This window comes from Lissotriton helveticus, chromosome 2_1 (genome assembly GCF_964261635.1).
Source record: "Lissotriton helveticus chromosome 2_1, aLisHel1.1, whole genome shotgun sequence".
Classification (NCBI taxonomy): Eukaryota; Metazoa; Chordata; class Amphibia; order Caudata; family Salamandridae; genus Lissotriton; species Lissotriton helveticus.
In genome coordinates, this window is record NC_136059.1 from 1383644452 (window position 1) to 1383662283 (window position 17832).

The 17832-nt window shown below is 47.3% G+C and overlaps 1 protein-coding gene across 2 annotated transcripts in view; it reads left to right on the plus strand.

Moving 5' to 3' along the window:
• Positions 1-17832, plus strand: part of TDRD7 (tudor domain containing 7) — a 1293444-nt gene that overhangs the window by 354946 nt on the left and 920666 nt on the right. For both annotated transcript variants that reach the window (XM_078676318.1, XM_078676319.1), the window contains exon 5: positions 2148-2233. In XM_078676318.1, coding sequence (XP_078532444.1) covers positions 2148-2233 — 86 coding nt within the window. The remainder of the gene's footprint in view (positions 1-2147; positions 2234-17832) is intronic.

Sequence of the window (17832 nt, forward strand, 5' to 3'; positions counted from 1 at the left end):
TAGTCCGCAACATGCTGTGGCCCTTGCAGGTGTTTACCATTGAGTTCTATGCTGAGGAGCTCACAACTTGCGTGTGGATGGTGGAGTACTGCTGCTTTGCCTGTGCATTATGCACAGTGGTAAAGTAGGGCACATGGGCAAGTCTGGGCAGCGATGCTTCTATGATGGCAACAAAATGGTACTGGCAAGGAGGTAGCTGGCCATTGACTGCAGTACGTGGTGGGCCACATGAGAGTTGTAGGGTACAGGGCCTGCCGCGGGTCAGGGCTTTCTGGCAACACCCGCTGAGCACAGCCGGTGGCCATAGGCAGTGAGAGTAGCCCCAAGATGGGTTGGTTGAAGGGTTGCACTGCAGGCCATGCCATTCAAGGCTACAGGTGAAGGCTGTGCACCGAAGAAGTTTCCACCAAGTCTCACATAGCATTGGGCATCGTGAAAAATATAGAAATGAGCGCTAGCTGTAGTATGAGTTCATATCGATACCTCTATATGGCACTTCTTTAAAATTATTATAGTAAATGTGTTTGAACAACATGTAACTAAAAAGTTTGCACTGGTTTGGTGTCCTGACGCATGCCATCTCGATACTAGTTGCAAAAGATCTAGAAGTGTATCAAGATTCCACCACCTTTGGCTGGGCGCTTCAGACCTCCAGGTATGCACATTCTTAGTGAAATTAATTTAGGATGTCCTTAATATTAGGCATATCCAGCAGTATATTTGAGTTTGTGACTTTGTTGTTGATACCGTAGACTTAATCTCTGTGGATTTAGTATAACCCACTTCACCAGTATCTTTAATTTGAAAATATTCTGCCAGAAAAAAAACAGGATCAGTAGTACTTATGTAATTTGGAAACTATAAACACAGTATCTAAAAACGTACATGTAAGAGAAACCTTGTGCCAGCAATTTAGCACCATAACACATACTAGAGAACTTATTTGATTAGTAAAGAACTTTAATTGATCTTAACAGATTAGATCACCAGGAAGTAACGCTACCAAGATTGCACCTAGCACTCCCATTGGTGATTCTTTCAAAATAGGTGCACAAATACACCTACCGTGTTCATATCGTGATTGTCTGTGAGAGTTAGTAAAACAATTGTACGAGAGATGTGTTGACTCGCTGTAAAAGAAACCATTGGTAACGGACATGCCCGATACCAACATATTAGTTACACATCTATTATGTATGCTTGCTCGGTGGTTTTAGTGTCCAGTGTCCTGTTATAGGGCAATAATGACCTATAGAAACTTAACAAAATAAGTTCAAACGTGGCTATCTGTCAGGAATGTGCATGAACCTAGCATGTCCAGTTCTAGTTTTAATCCCATGTGAGGCGGCTTAGGCTACATCCTGCAGCTAATATTTGCTTAAGTTATGGTGTTTGTCTTGTGCAAAAAGGCGCATGTAGAGAGATCATTCACATTGGTCACCATAAACAATCATATAATCAAATAGGTCATATAATCAAAATATTAGTTATACATCGGTCTTTTAAACGTGCAGATAATAGTATATTTCCTTAAGTTGGTACTTCTATCAAGTAGAGATTTGTGATAATCATGCAAAACCACTGAGAAAAGACTATTATTTTTTTAATCTGTGTGTTTGATGTTTAAATCTAGAAATTCTGTTATGTACTACACACACACACACACACACACACACACACACTCACATATACATATATAACAATAATACTGTAATTGTTGGTCTACATATGGAGTAATAATGTAAGTTATATTGGAGTTCTGTACATTTTCAGGGGACTGGCTATTGCCGTTTCTTACAGAATAGACAGTTTGCCAGCATGTCTAACCTAAATTCCTAGGTCACCAATGTCCCTGACTTGAAGTCTCTTTTTTTAATATTAATAATCGTGTTTTTATTCAATTAGTATCTCATGAATATATTGTGTAGGAGCTTGTACATTTATTCATGTTTTTGATGTGTGTACCTGTTTAAGATGAAGTATATAATTTGATTGTGTTCTACTCTGCAACCTTGCGTTAATTTTGTGCAATCTTATAAGCCTAAAGGTCATTTGAGGTAGTGTCCTTTAAACTGTTACAAATCGTGCCACTGATGGCAAACTTGACTTTTTTTTAACCCATGTACTCTCACTGTTTCCGTTAAAAGAACAGAAAGAAAACCAATGATTCCACCTCAAGCTCAGAAAGATCGGAATACTCAACTCACAAAGAAGCCGGGTGAAAGTCCAAACAGTATGTATCAACCTGAGGGAAATAAACTTTCACTTTCCATTCTTTAGGTAGTGTTTGTTTTTTTAAATGTAATCATTTTGAAGTTATTTAACAACATTAAACGAAAGACATGATTTGCGGCAAACGGCAATGTCTGTATTTTCCTTGCAGTGTAATCAGTACACATCTTTCGAAACTTTGGGGCTGAGAAGTAAATCACAGGAGGTGAGAGTTGAACTACAGTTGAAAAATGAGCCTCCAGTTTCAAGAAGCAACATATCTTTTCAATACGGTGCCCATCTGGTGCCCCGCATAACCCTCGCCCAGGGAATTGGTAGTTCCCCCCGTTGTCCATCTGTAGAACTCCTATTCCCCCTCCTTCCCTGTTAGCTTTCCACGTTCCCCTTGACAATTGAGCTCCCTGGATAGACGTTCCATCAACAACGTTTGATGGTCGTCCTCAGAGCCCATTAATTCATCATTTATATCCTCCCACATCCGAGGTCCTGATTCACATTTCATACAACCTCACCAGATGGATCCTCCTTAGTTCGACCACAGCCCTTTCACGCCGGTCTGTTCTCCAGGATGAATGCGGGGTGTAGCAGAGGCTAGCCAACTATTGGCTAGCCTTCTCTTTGCAAGAAATAGCCCCAGGTTTGCAAAACCATACAACATTTTGGCCCTGCTTTGATGGATGTACTAACCCCAATAAGCACTGTTTAATGGTTACTTCACGCCGTCACCCCCTTGAGCCTCTACACCACTGCTAGCCATTAGGGAACCAATCTCTGGTATAGCTTAGATCCAGCTTTCTTTGGGTAGTTAAATCCATTTAATATGTCTGACCATTCTTCTTTAGTCAAACACATGAATTTTGGAGATACTCTGAGCAGCCGCTTTTCTCAGCATCCATATAAAACATTGTTTTCCTATGTTCCACAGGTGGCTAATACTAATGGATGCAATCATTTAAATGAGTTTCATCCGGGGACATAAATTCGAGGTTTACCAAAGGGTGCAACAATTGACCATATCTTCTTCTTTGCGCCACTCTTGCTGCCTCTTCATTACAGGTCAGGGTAGCACCAGTAACAGGAAGTAAAGTGGGTACTGAAGAAGCTTCACTGTTAACCTGGCCTATCCCATTAGAAGCATTTAGGCTGCTGAAGAGGTAAGGGTAAGATTATGAAAAGAAAATCCATCTTTTGTTACTCTGCCCACCATCAACAGCCTCCTTCTGATCGCTGCTAAAGGGCACATTCTCGTGTAGGAAGGTGGATACCTGACTATGGTTACCCCAGATTTTTTGCCTTGTGTTTAGCTGGTTTTCGACTTAGTTGGCCTGGGACCCTGCTAATCAGGGCCCCAGGCTATCTGCTCTCTCTTTAAAATGGACTCCATGTACCCTAGGTGCATAACTAATTTGGTATTGGACACCTTATTAGCCCCTGTACAGTGTACTATAGGTACCCAGGGCATAGGTGCATCCAAGGCCTACCAGGGGCTGCAGCATATCTTTTGCCACCCCTGGCTGGCCATCCAAACTGACACAACTGGCTGATCACTCAGCTGGGGCAAGGGGCAAGGTTGTGTAATCACCCCTTGCTTAGATATAGTATACCTATGCCTAAACCTATATCTGGACACATATATACCTATAAGTCACTTCTATGGCAGGCCTTAACAATCCTGGAAGCAGAGTGCTTGGTTTTATGTGAGATGGTGCTCTAGCATGAGCTGAGCCTGTCTGCAGTGTTCGGAACCATTTCCTTACTGCTGTTCCAGGGTATTGCCATACCAAATACTCTTAAGTGGATTATAATCCTCGCGGTTATTGCTAACTTTGGTTTGGCTTTATCAAAACATTTTGTGTAAGGTGTCATACACTTTGGAATACTACCCCCTCGCCAGTTCTGGCGACGGGGGTAGCATTCCACCCTTCTAGAGGGAGAAGACATGTTACTTTACTTAAAACGCGGTTAATCCTAACCAGAGCCTCAGCATCACAAAATGGATGCTGCTGCCCCGACACAAGTCTGGCCTCCTGCTACTGACCGAAACCTGCCAGGGGAGGCTTGGACAAAGAGTTTCCTGTCACAGGGAGGTGTTACACCACCCCAGACAGGAGATAGTGGATTGGAACAGGGAGGGTTGAAAGAAACTAGACATTGCCTTTGGCACACAAGGTGTCCCATGCAAAATCCAGTCAAACCTGTTCTGGGGCACTCCAGCCCCAGCTCTGGTGCGAAACTGGACAAAGGGAAAGGGGTGTAACCACCCCCTTCCTGGGCCCCACCCATAGGAGGGACCTAGCAGGTAATCCAGCCCCTTGATTTGGAATAAAGGTAGGAGCTGTGCTAGTGCACATCAGATTATCCTGACTGAAACTTATGAAACAAAACTCTGGACCCTTCTACATCCTACGTGACGTAGAAGACTGAAGAATCTTCCTTGTGGTCAAGGAGTGACCACCCTGTGCAAACAGGCACCATCCAGCGCCCAACGGTTTGCTTTGTTGCTGTTCCCGCCGGAACTCGAGCGACAAAGATCGACAAGACCAGCTTCCCTCGACTTCTAGCAGCCTGATCCACAGTCCCAGCGAATCTGAGACCCGTGGAGGCGACGTGAAGCGTGGAGCCGGCCATCTTGGAAAAACTACGAAGTGCTGACCGTGCAGCTCCCGAGGCTCCCTCGAAGCTGTGCATTGGGGTTTGAGAAGCCCCAGCCCCGAGCAGCTTTTGCACCGAAGATCTCCCCTCCACACTCACCGAGTGCTGCGTGGGGCCCTTTTGCATTTTTCTGCTTGACGCGTTGGTCCGGTCACTTGCCCGTTGGCTAGTGGCCCCAATACCGACGATCCTTTGAATTTACACTGCTGGTCTGATTGCTCCAGACTGGCCCTCGCTCCCCTGAAAAGGAGCAATCTATCTGACCTTGCTGGTCCGAACAAGAAGCGATCTTCCAATCCTGCGTGGGTTGCAATGCCAAGGCTTGTTAACTCCGATCCGGAAGCCGACACCGCAGACAGCGAGAGCCTTCGTGGGACAGCTCGTGATTCGCTCCAGGTCATCCTCGATGCCCCAGAGTCCACGTGGCAGCGGAGACAAGCTTCCCGTCAAGCACCTGATTGCGCCCGACATTGCCTGGTTCCTTCCTGGTCACTGGCTAGTGACCCAGACTCTCTCCCCTCTGCTTTCAGGTACTCTACATCTTCGATCCACCCTTGGATCCAACCGGACTCTTCTCTCCTGGCCGCCTGCAGCATCTTCATCTCCAGGCTCCATAGATCTACACGACGAAACCTGACACACTTTGGCACCTATGCACCTGCTTCCTGTGGGTGAGTTAACGATCTAACACCGGTGCTCCTGTAGTGGTTTACACCTCTAGTGTCTAAGTTTAAAGTGTGGTAATTCTATTCCAGTCGGAAGACTCCTAAATCTGTAACTCGATAACTTTTACGCACCATTGACTTTGCATTGGTGCATGCGTGTGATGTTAGCGCTGCACCCGATTCCCGCGGGCTACTCCCGTCCTAACTGCTGTTATTCCAGTGTAGTCCCAGCGATTCCCAAGGCCCAAGGCCTTACCACAGTTGGAAAGGTGATACTTATACCACTTTTTTGATATATGGTTTGAGTGGCCACCGGCCTCATTCTTAATTGTGCAACTTTCATATGTTATACTGTGCTTTTGTTTAAACGCTTGTGCTTCTATACTCATAAAGAGTACAGGGGATTATTCTAGTAATAAATACATATATTTTTATAATATATAACTTGTGTGGTGTCCTTTCATTTGATATTACAGGATTGCATATGGTAAAACAGCTGGCTTCACATGCCCTCTTGAGTTAAGCCTTTAGGCTGCTTAGTCCATGCTACCATTAGGATAGCTTGTCTTTTAAGGTTGACTTACAACCACCACCATAAGGGATTGTTTGGACTGATACAAGGTGCCCCCAGAATTGGAGACATCATACATCAGGCCAACTTCTCACATCTCGTAAGTGAGAAATTACGAGAGATGGGCTGTTTCTTCCCCTCTCGTGTCTGGATGAATGCAAATTATCACGAGATTAACCAGTAACAGTGAGTTATTGAGCCATGTCTTAGTGTAGGTCTCCCACCTTTCTTGATCTCCAGGACTCCTATGCTTCAGGTGAACTAGAAAAAAAGTATCCTACTGTTAAGGACTCATTTTCTCCTCTTGCACCTGTGTCAGTGTGGACAATGCTGGATTTTTTGGGGGAGAAAGGTGAAGAGTTCTCCATCTCTATCAACCCTTGTATTGTAACAGAGCTGTATTAATTCTTGCATTATGTATCTTATTCTGGTGCTACAGGTCTACTGCCCCTGCATTTTCTCTCCACTGTCTCGAAACCTTTTTGGGGGTTCAGATGGTTCAGGGCTATTTTAGCTACATCTGTGCATATGGATGCTGTACTGTTGCATATGAAGTGCAAGTGGAGAAGTGTGGCTCAATGGTTAGAGCGGCAGACCCTGATGCAGAGGTCTAGCCCGGGACCAGGGTTCAATTCCCCGCCACGGCGGGTCTTGGGCTCAAAATTCCATGGACCTGATAATTCTCGCCTCGGTGCCTATTCCAATCATGGAGTCCCACTCTGCAACTCTGGGCAATAGCTTGCTTAATCTCCACAACGGCCCCCACAATGCTAAGGATGCCTGGCCTCCACCTTGGGGGTGCCCAGGAGTGGACACCTCACAGGGAAAGCCAGGATGGGTTCCACAGCGGTATTCGTACAAGCGCCTTGAGACCCTTGCGGGTGAGTAGTGCGCTATACAAGTATCAATTTACAATTTACAATTTGACAACAGTGGCCTATACAGGTGTTTGTGCACCGCCACTGAGTATTTGGACCTTTCTGAACATTTCGAACACACCTGGCTTTACGGGATGCACTGAACAAATAAAGCATTCCCTTCACATTATGGTTGCACTTGGCATATGAAATTATGTCTGAGGAAAATCGTTTTAACCTTGATGTTTGAAGTCCATGCATGACCTACTGAAGTTATTGCTGGTCCATATGAGGCTATTCCTATGTATTTGAGGTTTCCCTCTTGCATTTCTCAGGTGTAAGAATCCATGGCAATATATGCTTGTTAACTAACATTGTAATGTAACTGACAACCTTATTATTATTTATATCATGTTTGTGTGGCGGTTTGTGTAACTATGTATGGCGATGCTTGTGTTGGTGGGTGTATTTGTGAAGCGCAGTCCATGTATTGTAATGGCTTTGTGTGTGGTGATGCCGCTGTTGGGAAGTGAGGGTGGTTGTTGGTGTACATCACCCTGTTGTACTGGAAGCTGTGTTTTTGTACCCCCGTCCCAGTTTGTTTTTGTCTCTGTGCATCAGTGTTAGTCTTGTTCTCCTGCCCAAGTATGTTGTGGTGTCCCGTTGTGTGATTTGCTCGTTCCCCAATACCTTTTAGTTGATCTGCTGCAGGATATGTGTCCCAATTTGTATGCATTGTTTTGTTCTGGTGTTTGTATGGCACCCTCTCACAATAGGTCTCCCTGTGTGTGTGTTTTGTGTGTGTTTTTTGTGCGTGTGTCTGTTTTTCCATAGGAGTTTGTTGTCCTGTGGCACTGTGTACAATGTCCTGAGGGGGTAGTAATGACGTTTTGATGTGTGTGCATGTCTGTTCCACCCTTCCCTCATTCGGGTTCCGGTGTGTGTGCTCTTTAATATGTTTTGGTGGGAATAGTCTTGCATTTGCCACACTTTCCAGGAACTTGGTTTGTAAGAAACATTTTTCACTTAAAGATATTATTCTTTTGTACTGAGTGGAGGACATGCCTTTCAGTAGGTGTTTGAATTTTGTATGCAATCTTACGTTCCACCAAGTCATTAATAGGCACAGTGCAGCTTGCCAAGTGTTGTGGTCAGCAATGCTTTCAACCCACTGTTTAAGGCACCCTTCATTCCTAAATCTGGAAGCTCTAAGAGGAAAAGTTCATAAAGGCAAGTTAACTTGTTCACCTCCTGAAAACCTTTTTTCTCCAAAAGCCATTCTGAGATATGTTAGTGTGGCATATGTTGCCATAGCACTACATGCTTTAATTAGGTTATAATAATGCCCTTCACAAAGTATTGGAGATTTGTTCCATGTTTGCACAGTTGGCATAGGTTATATGAACAATATTTGATAGAACCATTGAAGGCTTCAAAGCTCTTAAGTCATCGACTGCAGGTCATTCAACCTTAGTGATGGGAAATTTCCTGAAACTCAACATTTAAAAAATATATGCTTTTAAGTCTACATTTTGTAGGCCCACGATCGGTGCCTGCGATTGTCACAGGGGAGTAGCTGCCTTTTTCATCTTCAGGTGGTTCATTGTGTTGCGGATAACAGCACATGCTTGGCAGTGGTCTTTACCAATCTAGATAAGGTCCCCTGGACCTTCTTTGACTTCTGTTATTCAGTGATCCCCACTAGTCATCTCTCCGACTGCATCCAAATTGGTCCTGTTCATTGGGGCTCTTTGGAAACTCTGCTTTTTCTTCAACTAGAAGTAACCTCTGCCTTACAGTGCACCGTTGCGTCCTACCTTGTCTGCTAGTGCTAGGTTTGTGGTTTCCAAGGCTTATGGGTCTCCAGCCTGCAACATGGGGATAATCCTACATGTGCAGCTCAGGATGTGATTGGGACCAGATCTTGGCCCCTTGGGCCAAAATGTTCCATGTCAGCAGTGGTACTTATCCAAGTCAGTAGTAGTTGGATCATCCTTTCAACCTCCTTTAATGGCTTTCCTTCTACCACCAAGAAACTCACTTAGAACTGGAAGTTAGCCTAAAAGTCCATAAAAATTCTACAGCGAAGTGGTACGTGACTTGTTCCTATCCCTTTTTTCACTGATTTCCAACCTAACTGGAATACCACATTCTGGTGTTGGAACAGGCCCATCCCCAGAGCCCCATGTTTTACTGGACTTTTGAGTCCATCCTAATACATTGTGCATCCTGTGAGTCAATCTAGTTTGTCAAGACATAGCATGCCAGGCTGGCTGAGTTGCCCACGGTTGTCCCATATGAATTAATAATCTCAAACTGCAAACCCCTCAACAAAGAACTATTTAGCCCCTCCCACCCGAAATGCTTAAACTTTTTATAAATCCTAATAATCCACTACTTCATTCAGTGGATAGTTCTAACGCCACCATATTATTATGGGCTCATGTTTCTCCAGTATTGGGGTGGCTTTCATAGATTCACATGCTTAAATATTCCCCATCGTCGAAGTGGGAGCCCAGTCTATTATAATCCTCTAACATGTATTGGAGATTAAAAATGAGGGAGAGCGGTATTTGCGCTGTGGGAACCTGAGCAGAAGGTTCCTCCTTATGGAAGTAAAGATCTTCCGGATCATCCTCATAGTCCTGACATTAATGACCAGCTCCGAAGGGCTTCGAGCTGCCCGGAATCTATCATCTTCCTCCTCATCAGAACCAGAGTCCTGCTCCGAACCCATGGCAAAAAGAGGTGATGGAGGCTGAGAGTGATGTGGAATCGGAAGCTGATCCAAAGGCACATGTCGACGTTGGTGCAGAGGGTCAACAGCAGGAGCCCCAGAACCGCATGAAGAAATTGGCACCAGAGGCAATGATGCGAAGGTAGACGTCGACAGTAACACCGTCGACGAGGGCTCTGAGCATCTGAGGAGAAGGTTCTAAAAGGGTGCTTGCGCCTGATTGGCTGTAGTTTGGACTAACATAATGACATGGATATGCTATAAAAGTGTTCTTTTACTCCTAATGTATTCCTATGTGTTAATGCTCACCTTGGTACTTATAAGTATTTATGGTTTTGGAATGTATGTAATTATGTTTTTTTATACACTTCGCCGACGGGGAATATTCAAGCATGTGAGGCTATGAAAGACACCAATACTGGAGAACCCCCGTTTACAGGTAAGTAACAATTGTTCTTTTCTACAATCCTGCAGAAATATTCCCAATACCCTAGCACGGAGAAAGCTCTTCCACGTTCATAGTTCAAAGCTGGTTTTCAGCATTCATTCTTTGTGCCCTTGTGACATGATTTATGAGATCACTTGCAACTGTTAGCAGTAAAAACAATTCTTGCTACTCAGGCCACACTTTTCATGTTGTCCTGATGTACTTTAGACTTGCCTCTGAAATGCAGATTCTGTTACTTGTGCAAAGTTATTCTTTTTCCAGCTCTCCACAAAAGTGTCTTCCTTAAGAACCCACTTTCATACCCACCATTCGGTTGTTGGAGCATTTGCAGCTCTGTTGATCACATTTTGTGACTTCAGGAATTTCGCTGTGTATGTTTTCAATTTGCTTCAGATCTTTAACTCTTCTTTCAGACAGGATATCTGTGGTCGCTTGTTCTATGTTTAGTAATCGCATATAGTCTGAGAGAGCTGTTCGTTTGTTAAGAATGGCACAGTGGGTAACTTACACCAAAGAGTTTCGTCTGGCGAAACCGACTACTAACTCATATGTGAAATTAATGAGACCCAAACTGGGACTTTCCATGGTCTTTGCAGTGTGAATCTGTTAAAGGTTTAAAAGTTTGAAGTCATTTTGCCTCATTGTTTGGATCCAGGACAGTTGTTTTTCACTCTGGTGTTTGGTGCTGCAGACTTCAGGGCTAAACAATATATCTGAAAGAAACACGTAGTGATAGATTCCTTACCTTAGAATTACCCCCAGGTGTCAGACTGGATCCGGAAAGTTTTTCGTCACCAGTACCCCTGTGTGTCGATAGGAGTCGTCCTGCGGCTCTGCATACATCGTTGGCCTCTGGATGACATCGCTGGAGCTACTTGTATGCGCCTACGCGTGCTGACGTCCATTATTTCCTTTTCCACTCCAGCAAACGCAGATCCGGGAAAAGCAAGTACCCCCAGTCATTTTTTGACTGAGCTTCTTTGAGGCCTTTTACCTCATTTCTTCGAGTCGATCGGCTCCTGGTGTCTAAGGGATGCCCGGCTTCAAGAACTGTGGGGACTGTCACAGCATGATGTGTGTGTCTCTACTGCCAGGGGCGCGACCACGACTTCAGTCGTGCCCCGACTGCCATGGCGCCGAAAACTTTGCGAGAGCGGTCCTGAAAGTTGCTGGAAGTCCTCCGGCAGTCTGCTCCGTGCCACTCAAGCTCCCGGTCCCATGGGAGATCGAGGGACTGGTCACGGAGCCGTCACCATCGTTCCTCTGGATCTAAGTCTTTGCACTTGGGGTCAGGTAAGTCGAAGCATTCCAAGAAGAAGTTGAAGCGCCGTCGCTCTTCAACTTCCCCTTGCTGCTGAGGGTGCAGATGGTGCCACCCCGCGGCTCCGGCAGAGCCTGCCACGTCGCTGCCCCCTACCCATCTTTTCCGGGTCCATCGGCAACACCTGCACAGGTGCAGGAGTTTCTTGCTGCCATGTCCCCACTCTTTTGGCCGTCTGGCCCCACCGGTGCGCCTTCGGGCCCAGGGGGCCTGACTGGAGGTCCTGCCCTTACAACGCCAGTGGTTCCGACCCCGCTGCCGGCGGCTATGGCGCCGCGGGACCTCACTGGATCCAGACTCGAATCCCGGGAGACACAGGTTGACCTGATCACCCCTCCACCGGTGTTGACTCCACCTCCGGCACCACCTACGACGTGGTCCAGTACCACCGTCTACGTCATCCCCGGTTTCCACCCTGAATGAGACGCGGCGTCGGAACGGCGCTGATCGACGATGAATCCGACGCCAATTGGGCCTTTCTACCACTACGTCCGTCCTCCTTATTTTCAGCCTGTTTCACAGACTTCGGAGGACTGGGAGGGGTCTGAGCACCCTCACGCACAACAGTGCGGTGATGACCCGGACTGGGCAGAGGATTTGGGGGATGCCAGTGGTCTAGACACCTCGCCTGACCTTGGCATACTGTCTCCTCCTTCTGTGGCTACGGAGGAGGGAGCAAGTTATGCAGTGGTGTTGCGTAGGGCGGCGAGGCTCTCCACCTCTAACTCCCTACAATGCCCGCCAGGACTACCCTCATGACAGAAGTGCTTCAACCGGCGGCCACCCCTTTGGAGCCCTTGCGGTCTTTTAATGATTGACTGTCTGATGTTCTTTTGGGCACTTGGTCCAGGCCAACACAGGGGCTCCTGTGGACAGGAACGTGGTCCGACGCCATCACCCGGCTACTGGTGACCCTTTTTTCTCTTCCAACACCCCACCTCTGAGAGCTTGGTTGTCCAAGCCTCTGCATCACAGTGCGCATTCCCTTCTTCACCCCCGGATAGGGAATCCAAGATGCTAGAGCAGCTTGGCAAGAAGCTGTTTTCATCTTCCAGCCTAGGGTTGCGGTCTGTGAACACTGCATGCCTCTTGGGCCGTTACTCCCACTCTGTGTGGGACACGGTTGCGCAGGTGCTGCCCAACTGTCCGGAGGAGGCCCAGACAGTACTCGCCCAGGCTATTGCAGCTGGGAGGGGGCGCAGCTAAGTTCACCAATTGTGTGCTTAATACGGCCTCGCTGGGCAGGGCGATTTCCACGAGGGTGGTACTTCGACGCCACACCTGGCTGAGAACTGGCTTTTCGGGGGATGTTCAGAACACCTTGATGTACATGCCCTTTAATGGAATTCACCTTTTTGTCAACAAAGCGGATAGTGCGTTGGAATGCTTTAAGGATTCACGGGCTCTGACCAAGTCCTTGGGCCTCTCGACCACTCGGCCTCCTCCGCCTTCTGCTTTTCACTCCTTTCGTGGCCACGGAAGGGGTGCCCCAACACGTTCATTCCAGAGCCACAGTCTGGCACAGCAACAACCTCAGCGCGGACGTGGGAACCGCTGAGGCGGTTCTGGGGGCCAGCAGGCGGGTCAGGCCACCTCCATCCCCGCAGCTTCCTCTTCAAAGCCTTCCTAGTCTGACCTTTCAGGCCCCCCCACTGGCGCAACATCACTTCAGACAAGTGGGTGCTGCAGATAGTCCGAAGGGGCTACTCCCTCCCCTACGAGACTACCCCTCCAGCCTTGCCACCTCGGTACCACCGCATGTCGGGGGACCATCTTGTGCTTTTTCAGCAGGAAGTCAGGGCCCTCTTGGCCAAGAGGGCCATTGAGCGCGTTCCTGGGCCAGAAGTAGGTTTTGGTTGCTGTTCCCACTACTTTCTGGTCCCCAAGAAGGACAAGGCCCTGCGTCCTATCTTGGACCTCAGGGACGTCAACGCCTCCCTCCCGAAGGAGAAGTTCAAGATGTTGAAGCTTGCTCAGGTCTTGTCTTTTCTCGACCCTGGAGACTGGATGACGCTTATTTCATGCAGGACGCTTATTTTCACATCCCCGTCCTGCCGACCCACCGGCGTTACCCGTGGTTTCCGGTAGGCCACAAACATTTTCAGTTCACCGCGCTCCCCTTCGGCCTTAACAGCGCCCCTCGGGTGTTCACGAAAGTGATGGCGGTGGTCGCAGCTCATATGTGCGGATCAGGGGAAGACTGGAACCCCTATCTCGACAACTAGTTGTTGAAGGCGGGCTCGCCCCAGGCAGTCATCTCCCACTTCCAGACTACGGCCGACCTCCTGCATTTTCTGGGGTTTTCCATCAACGTGTCGAAGTCGCACCTGATTCCCTCTCAGAACCTTCTCTTCATCGGAGCGGTTCTGGACACGGCGCAGTTTCGGGTTTATCTTCCCGAGCAGCGAGTCCGGGATATTCAGGCTATGATTCCGATCTTTCAGCCTCTATCCTGGGTTTCGGCTGGGATGACCCTTCGGCTACTGGGCCTGATGGCCTCCTGCCTCCTGCATCCTGCTGGTGGATCACGCCAGATGGCATATGCAGGCTCTGCAGTGGGACCTGAAGTTCCAGTGGGCACAGCATCAGGGCAACCTGTCCGATCACGTCCAGATCTCGGAGGGCACTGCACGACATTTGCAGTGGTGGCTCATGAATCTCGATTGGGTCAATGGCAGATCCCTCTCCCTTCCCCAACCGGAACACAGTTGTGACGGACGCGGCCCTTCTGGGATGGGGCGGCCACATGGGAGAGGCTGTCAAGGGGAGAGTAGTGCAGGTGTTCACAGACAACACCACCGCCATGTGGTACTGCAACAAACAGGGGGGGGTCGAGGACCCTATGTCAAGAGGCTCTGCGCCTCTGGACATGGCTGGAACATCAGAGCATTTCCCTGGTGATTCAACACCTGGCAGGTTCTTTGAACACCAGGGCCGATGAACTCAGCCGCCGGTGCATGATGGATCACGAATGGCGTCTGAACTCTGACCAGGCGCAAGGTCTCTTTCAGCAGTGGGGAGAGCCTTGGTTAGATCTATTCACCATCGAAGAGAACACACAATGTTCTGTGTGTTGGACTTTCCAAGGCGGCACTCTCTAGGCAACGATTTTCGTCGCAAGTGGAGTTGCGGTCTACTATACGCATTTCCGCCTATGCCAATTCTACCCAGAGTGCTGAAGAAGATCAAGCGTGACAGGACCCAAGTCATTCTTTTGGCTCCTGATTGGGCTCGAATAGTATGGTGTCCTGAGCTACTCAGCATGGCGATCGATCCCCCGCTCCGACTGCCTCTTCGGTAGGATCTTCTGTCGCAGCAGCAGGGGAAGGTCCTCCACCCGAACCTGTCCAGCCTCCACCTCCTTACTTGGAGATTGAGCGGAGGCAGTTGACGTCTTTTGATCTGCCTCCCGAAGTTTGTGATGTCATCTTGGCAGCCAGGCGTCCCTCCACTAAAACGGTATACGCCTGCAGGTGGAATACATTTGTGGCATGGTGCACAGCAAAGGCTCTGAATTCCGTTTCTGCCCCTCTTTCAGAGGTCCTCCTCTTACTCCTTTATTTGGCCCAGCAGGGCTCTGCTCTCGGCACTAACAAGGGCTATCTCTCAGCCATATCAACCTTTTTATGCTTCCAGATCAGCCTTCCCTTTTCAAGTCAATTATTTATCTTTTCCCTCCTGTTCCTTTCATAATGCCCCATTGGGACTTGAACCTCGTTCTAACTTATCTGATGCGTGCTCCCTTTGAACCACTTCACAACTGTCCTCTTCGTCTTTTCACTTTAAAGACTACTTTCCTGGTGGCCATCACCTCAGCCAGAAGAGTGAGCGAGCGAGCTCCAGGCTCTTTCTTCTAAGCCTCCATTTCTCTCATTCCATCTGGACAAAGTTGTTCTGCGGACTCGTCCATCTTTTCTGCCAAAGGTTGTCACTGCCTTTCACATCGGGCAGACCATCACTTTGGCCACCTTCTTTCCGCCTCCGCATCCCTCAAAAGAGGAAGAGAGGCTCCACTATCTGGACCCAAAACGTACGCTCTCTTTCTATCTGAACCGCACACAACAGTTCCAAGTGGATGATCAGCTCTTTGTTGGCTACGTGGGAGCCATGCACAAGCGGCCATCTCTCGGTGGGTCGTTCTGTGCATTAAGGCTTGTTATTGTTTGGCTAAAAAGGATCCTCCAGTGGGGCTACGCGCCCATTCTACCAGGGCGACGGCAGCCACTGCTGCTTAGGGATGGGGAGTTCCCTTGCATGACATTTGTCAGGCAGCTACGTGAGCTTCGCTGCACACGTTTACCAAGCATTAGTGCCTGGACAGCGAAGTCCGGAGAGACTGCTTCTTTGGCCGTTCTGCTCGCCAAGACTTTCTGGTGTGATCTTGGTTCACAGACCCAGCACCGGGGTGGTATTGCTGGGTTATCTATTTTAAGGTAAAGAATCTATCACTACGTGTTTCTTTCAGATGCATAAGTTACTTACCTTCGGTAACGATATATCTGTAAGAAACATTAGTTGTGAGAGATTCCTTACCGCCCCACCTATCCTCCCCGTTCTGCGAACTGATATCTAGGTTTAAGGTCATCCCTTTCAGGGCCATAGTTTCATGGCACCAGTGGTCGGTTTTTTGCATTTCTCTGCGTTCCTGGCGTGGAAAGTAGTCTACAGAACTCATGTTAGCGTGCGTGGGTGCGTATAAGTTGCTCCAGCAATGTCATCCCGGCGCCAACGACGCACACGGAGCTGCACGGCGACGCCTACCGACACGCACAGGTACGGCTGATGAAAAACTTTTCGCATTCAGTCTGACGCCTGGGGGTTATTCTAAGGTAAGGAATCTAACACTACTAATGTTTCTTACAGATATATTGTTACCGAATGTAAGTAACTCGTGCATTAAAACAAACGACGCCTTCCTTCAGACCATTAGCCCAAAAACAAAGTAAAATCAATGGTGTAGTTGCTTCTTTACATGTTGTGTTTGTATGCCTTTTTCCTATTGGTTCGTGCGTTTGTAGATTACTGAGCAGAATCAAAGAGGAAACTGCCTTTTCTGCTTGTAAGGGTTAGCCAAGCCTCTCTTAATTTCCTTTATTCTTGTGTTGGCTGCAAGCCAAGCAGTTATGACTTAAAGGATGGGGTTTAAAAGTTGGTCTGTTAGAATGTAGTACATTAGTTACATTGGTCACTTGATTCAGTGCCCAGGGAGGATTTTTTTATCAAACCGTGCATGCAACTTGAGGTTCTAGATGGTCTATTATACATGGATGCCGATCCCAAGACTGGCGTTCATATTGCAGGGAAGGCACACCAGGATAATATATAAATGTGGTGGGCGCTAACTAAGATTTTGGCTATGCTGGAGGATGCCAAGGGCAGAGGGTCGCTTGTGAATCCTGGGTTTTTGTCTGGGTGGGTGGTGTTCCTATCAGGGAACACCAAGTGTGAAATTTCTTTGGTTATTTGATGCCCCTACTTCTTACATTCAACCCTATCTCTGCCCCAACCCCCATCTCAGGGAGCTGGCCACTTGAGAGGCAGAATTAGTGGTGTAGGGATAGTGGTTTGCAGATCCCCTCTTAAAAGAGCTGAACATGTTTGTTCATGCTTTTGTCATTAGAGAAAGCATGTATTCTATGCGCAAATCTTTTAACTCTGAGGTTTTTTCAGAAGCACAAACTGTCCTCCCCCTGATTTTTGTATGGTGAATCAAATTTCTAAAGACTTTGCCAAGTCAAAAGCCGTATGAAATAAACTGTGTTCTTCATGTTACAGATTTGGGTGGCTAGCACCAACGAGTAGTACAAATCCGTTTTGGACCTGTGGCATAGTTGATATATGGAGATCGATGTCTTGGGTTTAATATATTTTCTTTTCTTAATTAGCTAATTGGTGTGGCTTATAGATTCGATATTTCTTACAGATTGACTGATAAATTGGTCCTCATCTGTTGCATTAGTGTTGTGGGGGAACTCCAGCTCAGCTGTAATAATGTTGGGTATTTGATTATTGATACTTCCAGAGTGCAGGCACATTCAACTGTGAGATTTGAATAATGTGGTCTTTCTTTTTTAACATAGAGTTAAAACGAAACTAGTTGTCAGCAAAGCTGGTCATTTTGCTTTGTCTACTTTCTTCTAAGAGTATCTGTAGAAGCATTGATTTAGATCGAATAATGATCACCCCTGAAGGATTAACCTGTATTTCAAGAAAATATAAGTTTAGTACATGTATGGTTAATCAATCAATCAATCACATTTGTAAAGCGCACTACTTACCTGCGAGGGTCTGAAGGCGCTGGGGGAGGGGGGGTTTGGGGTGAGTGCTGCTACTGCTCAAAAAGCGAGGT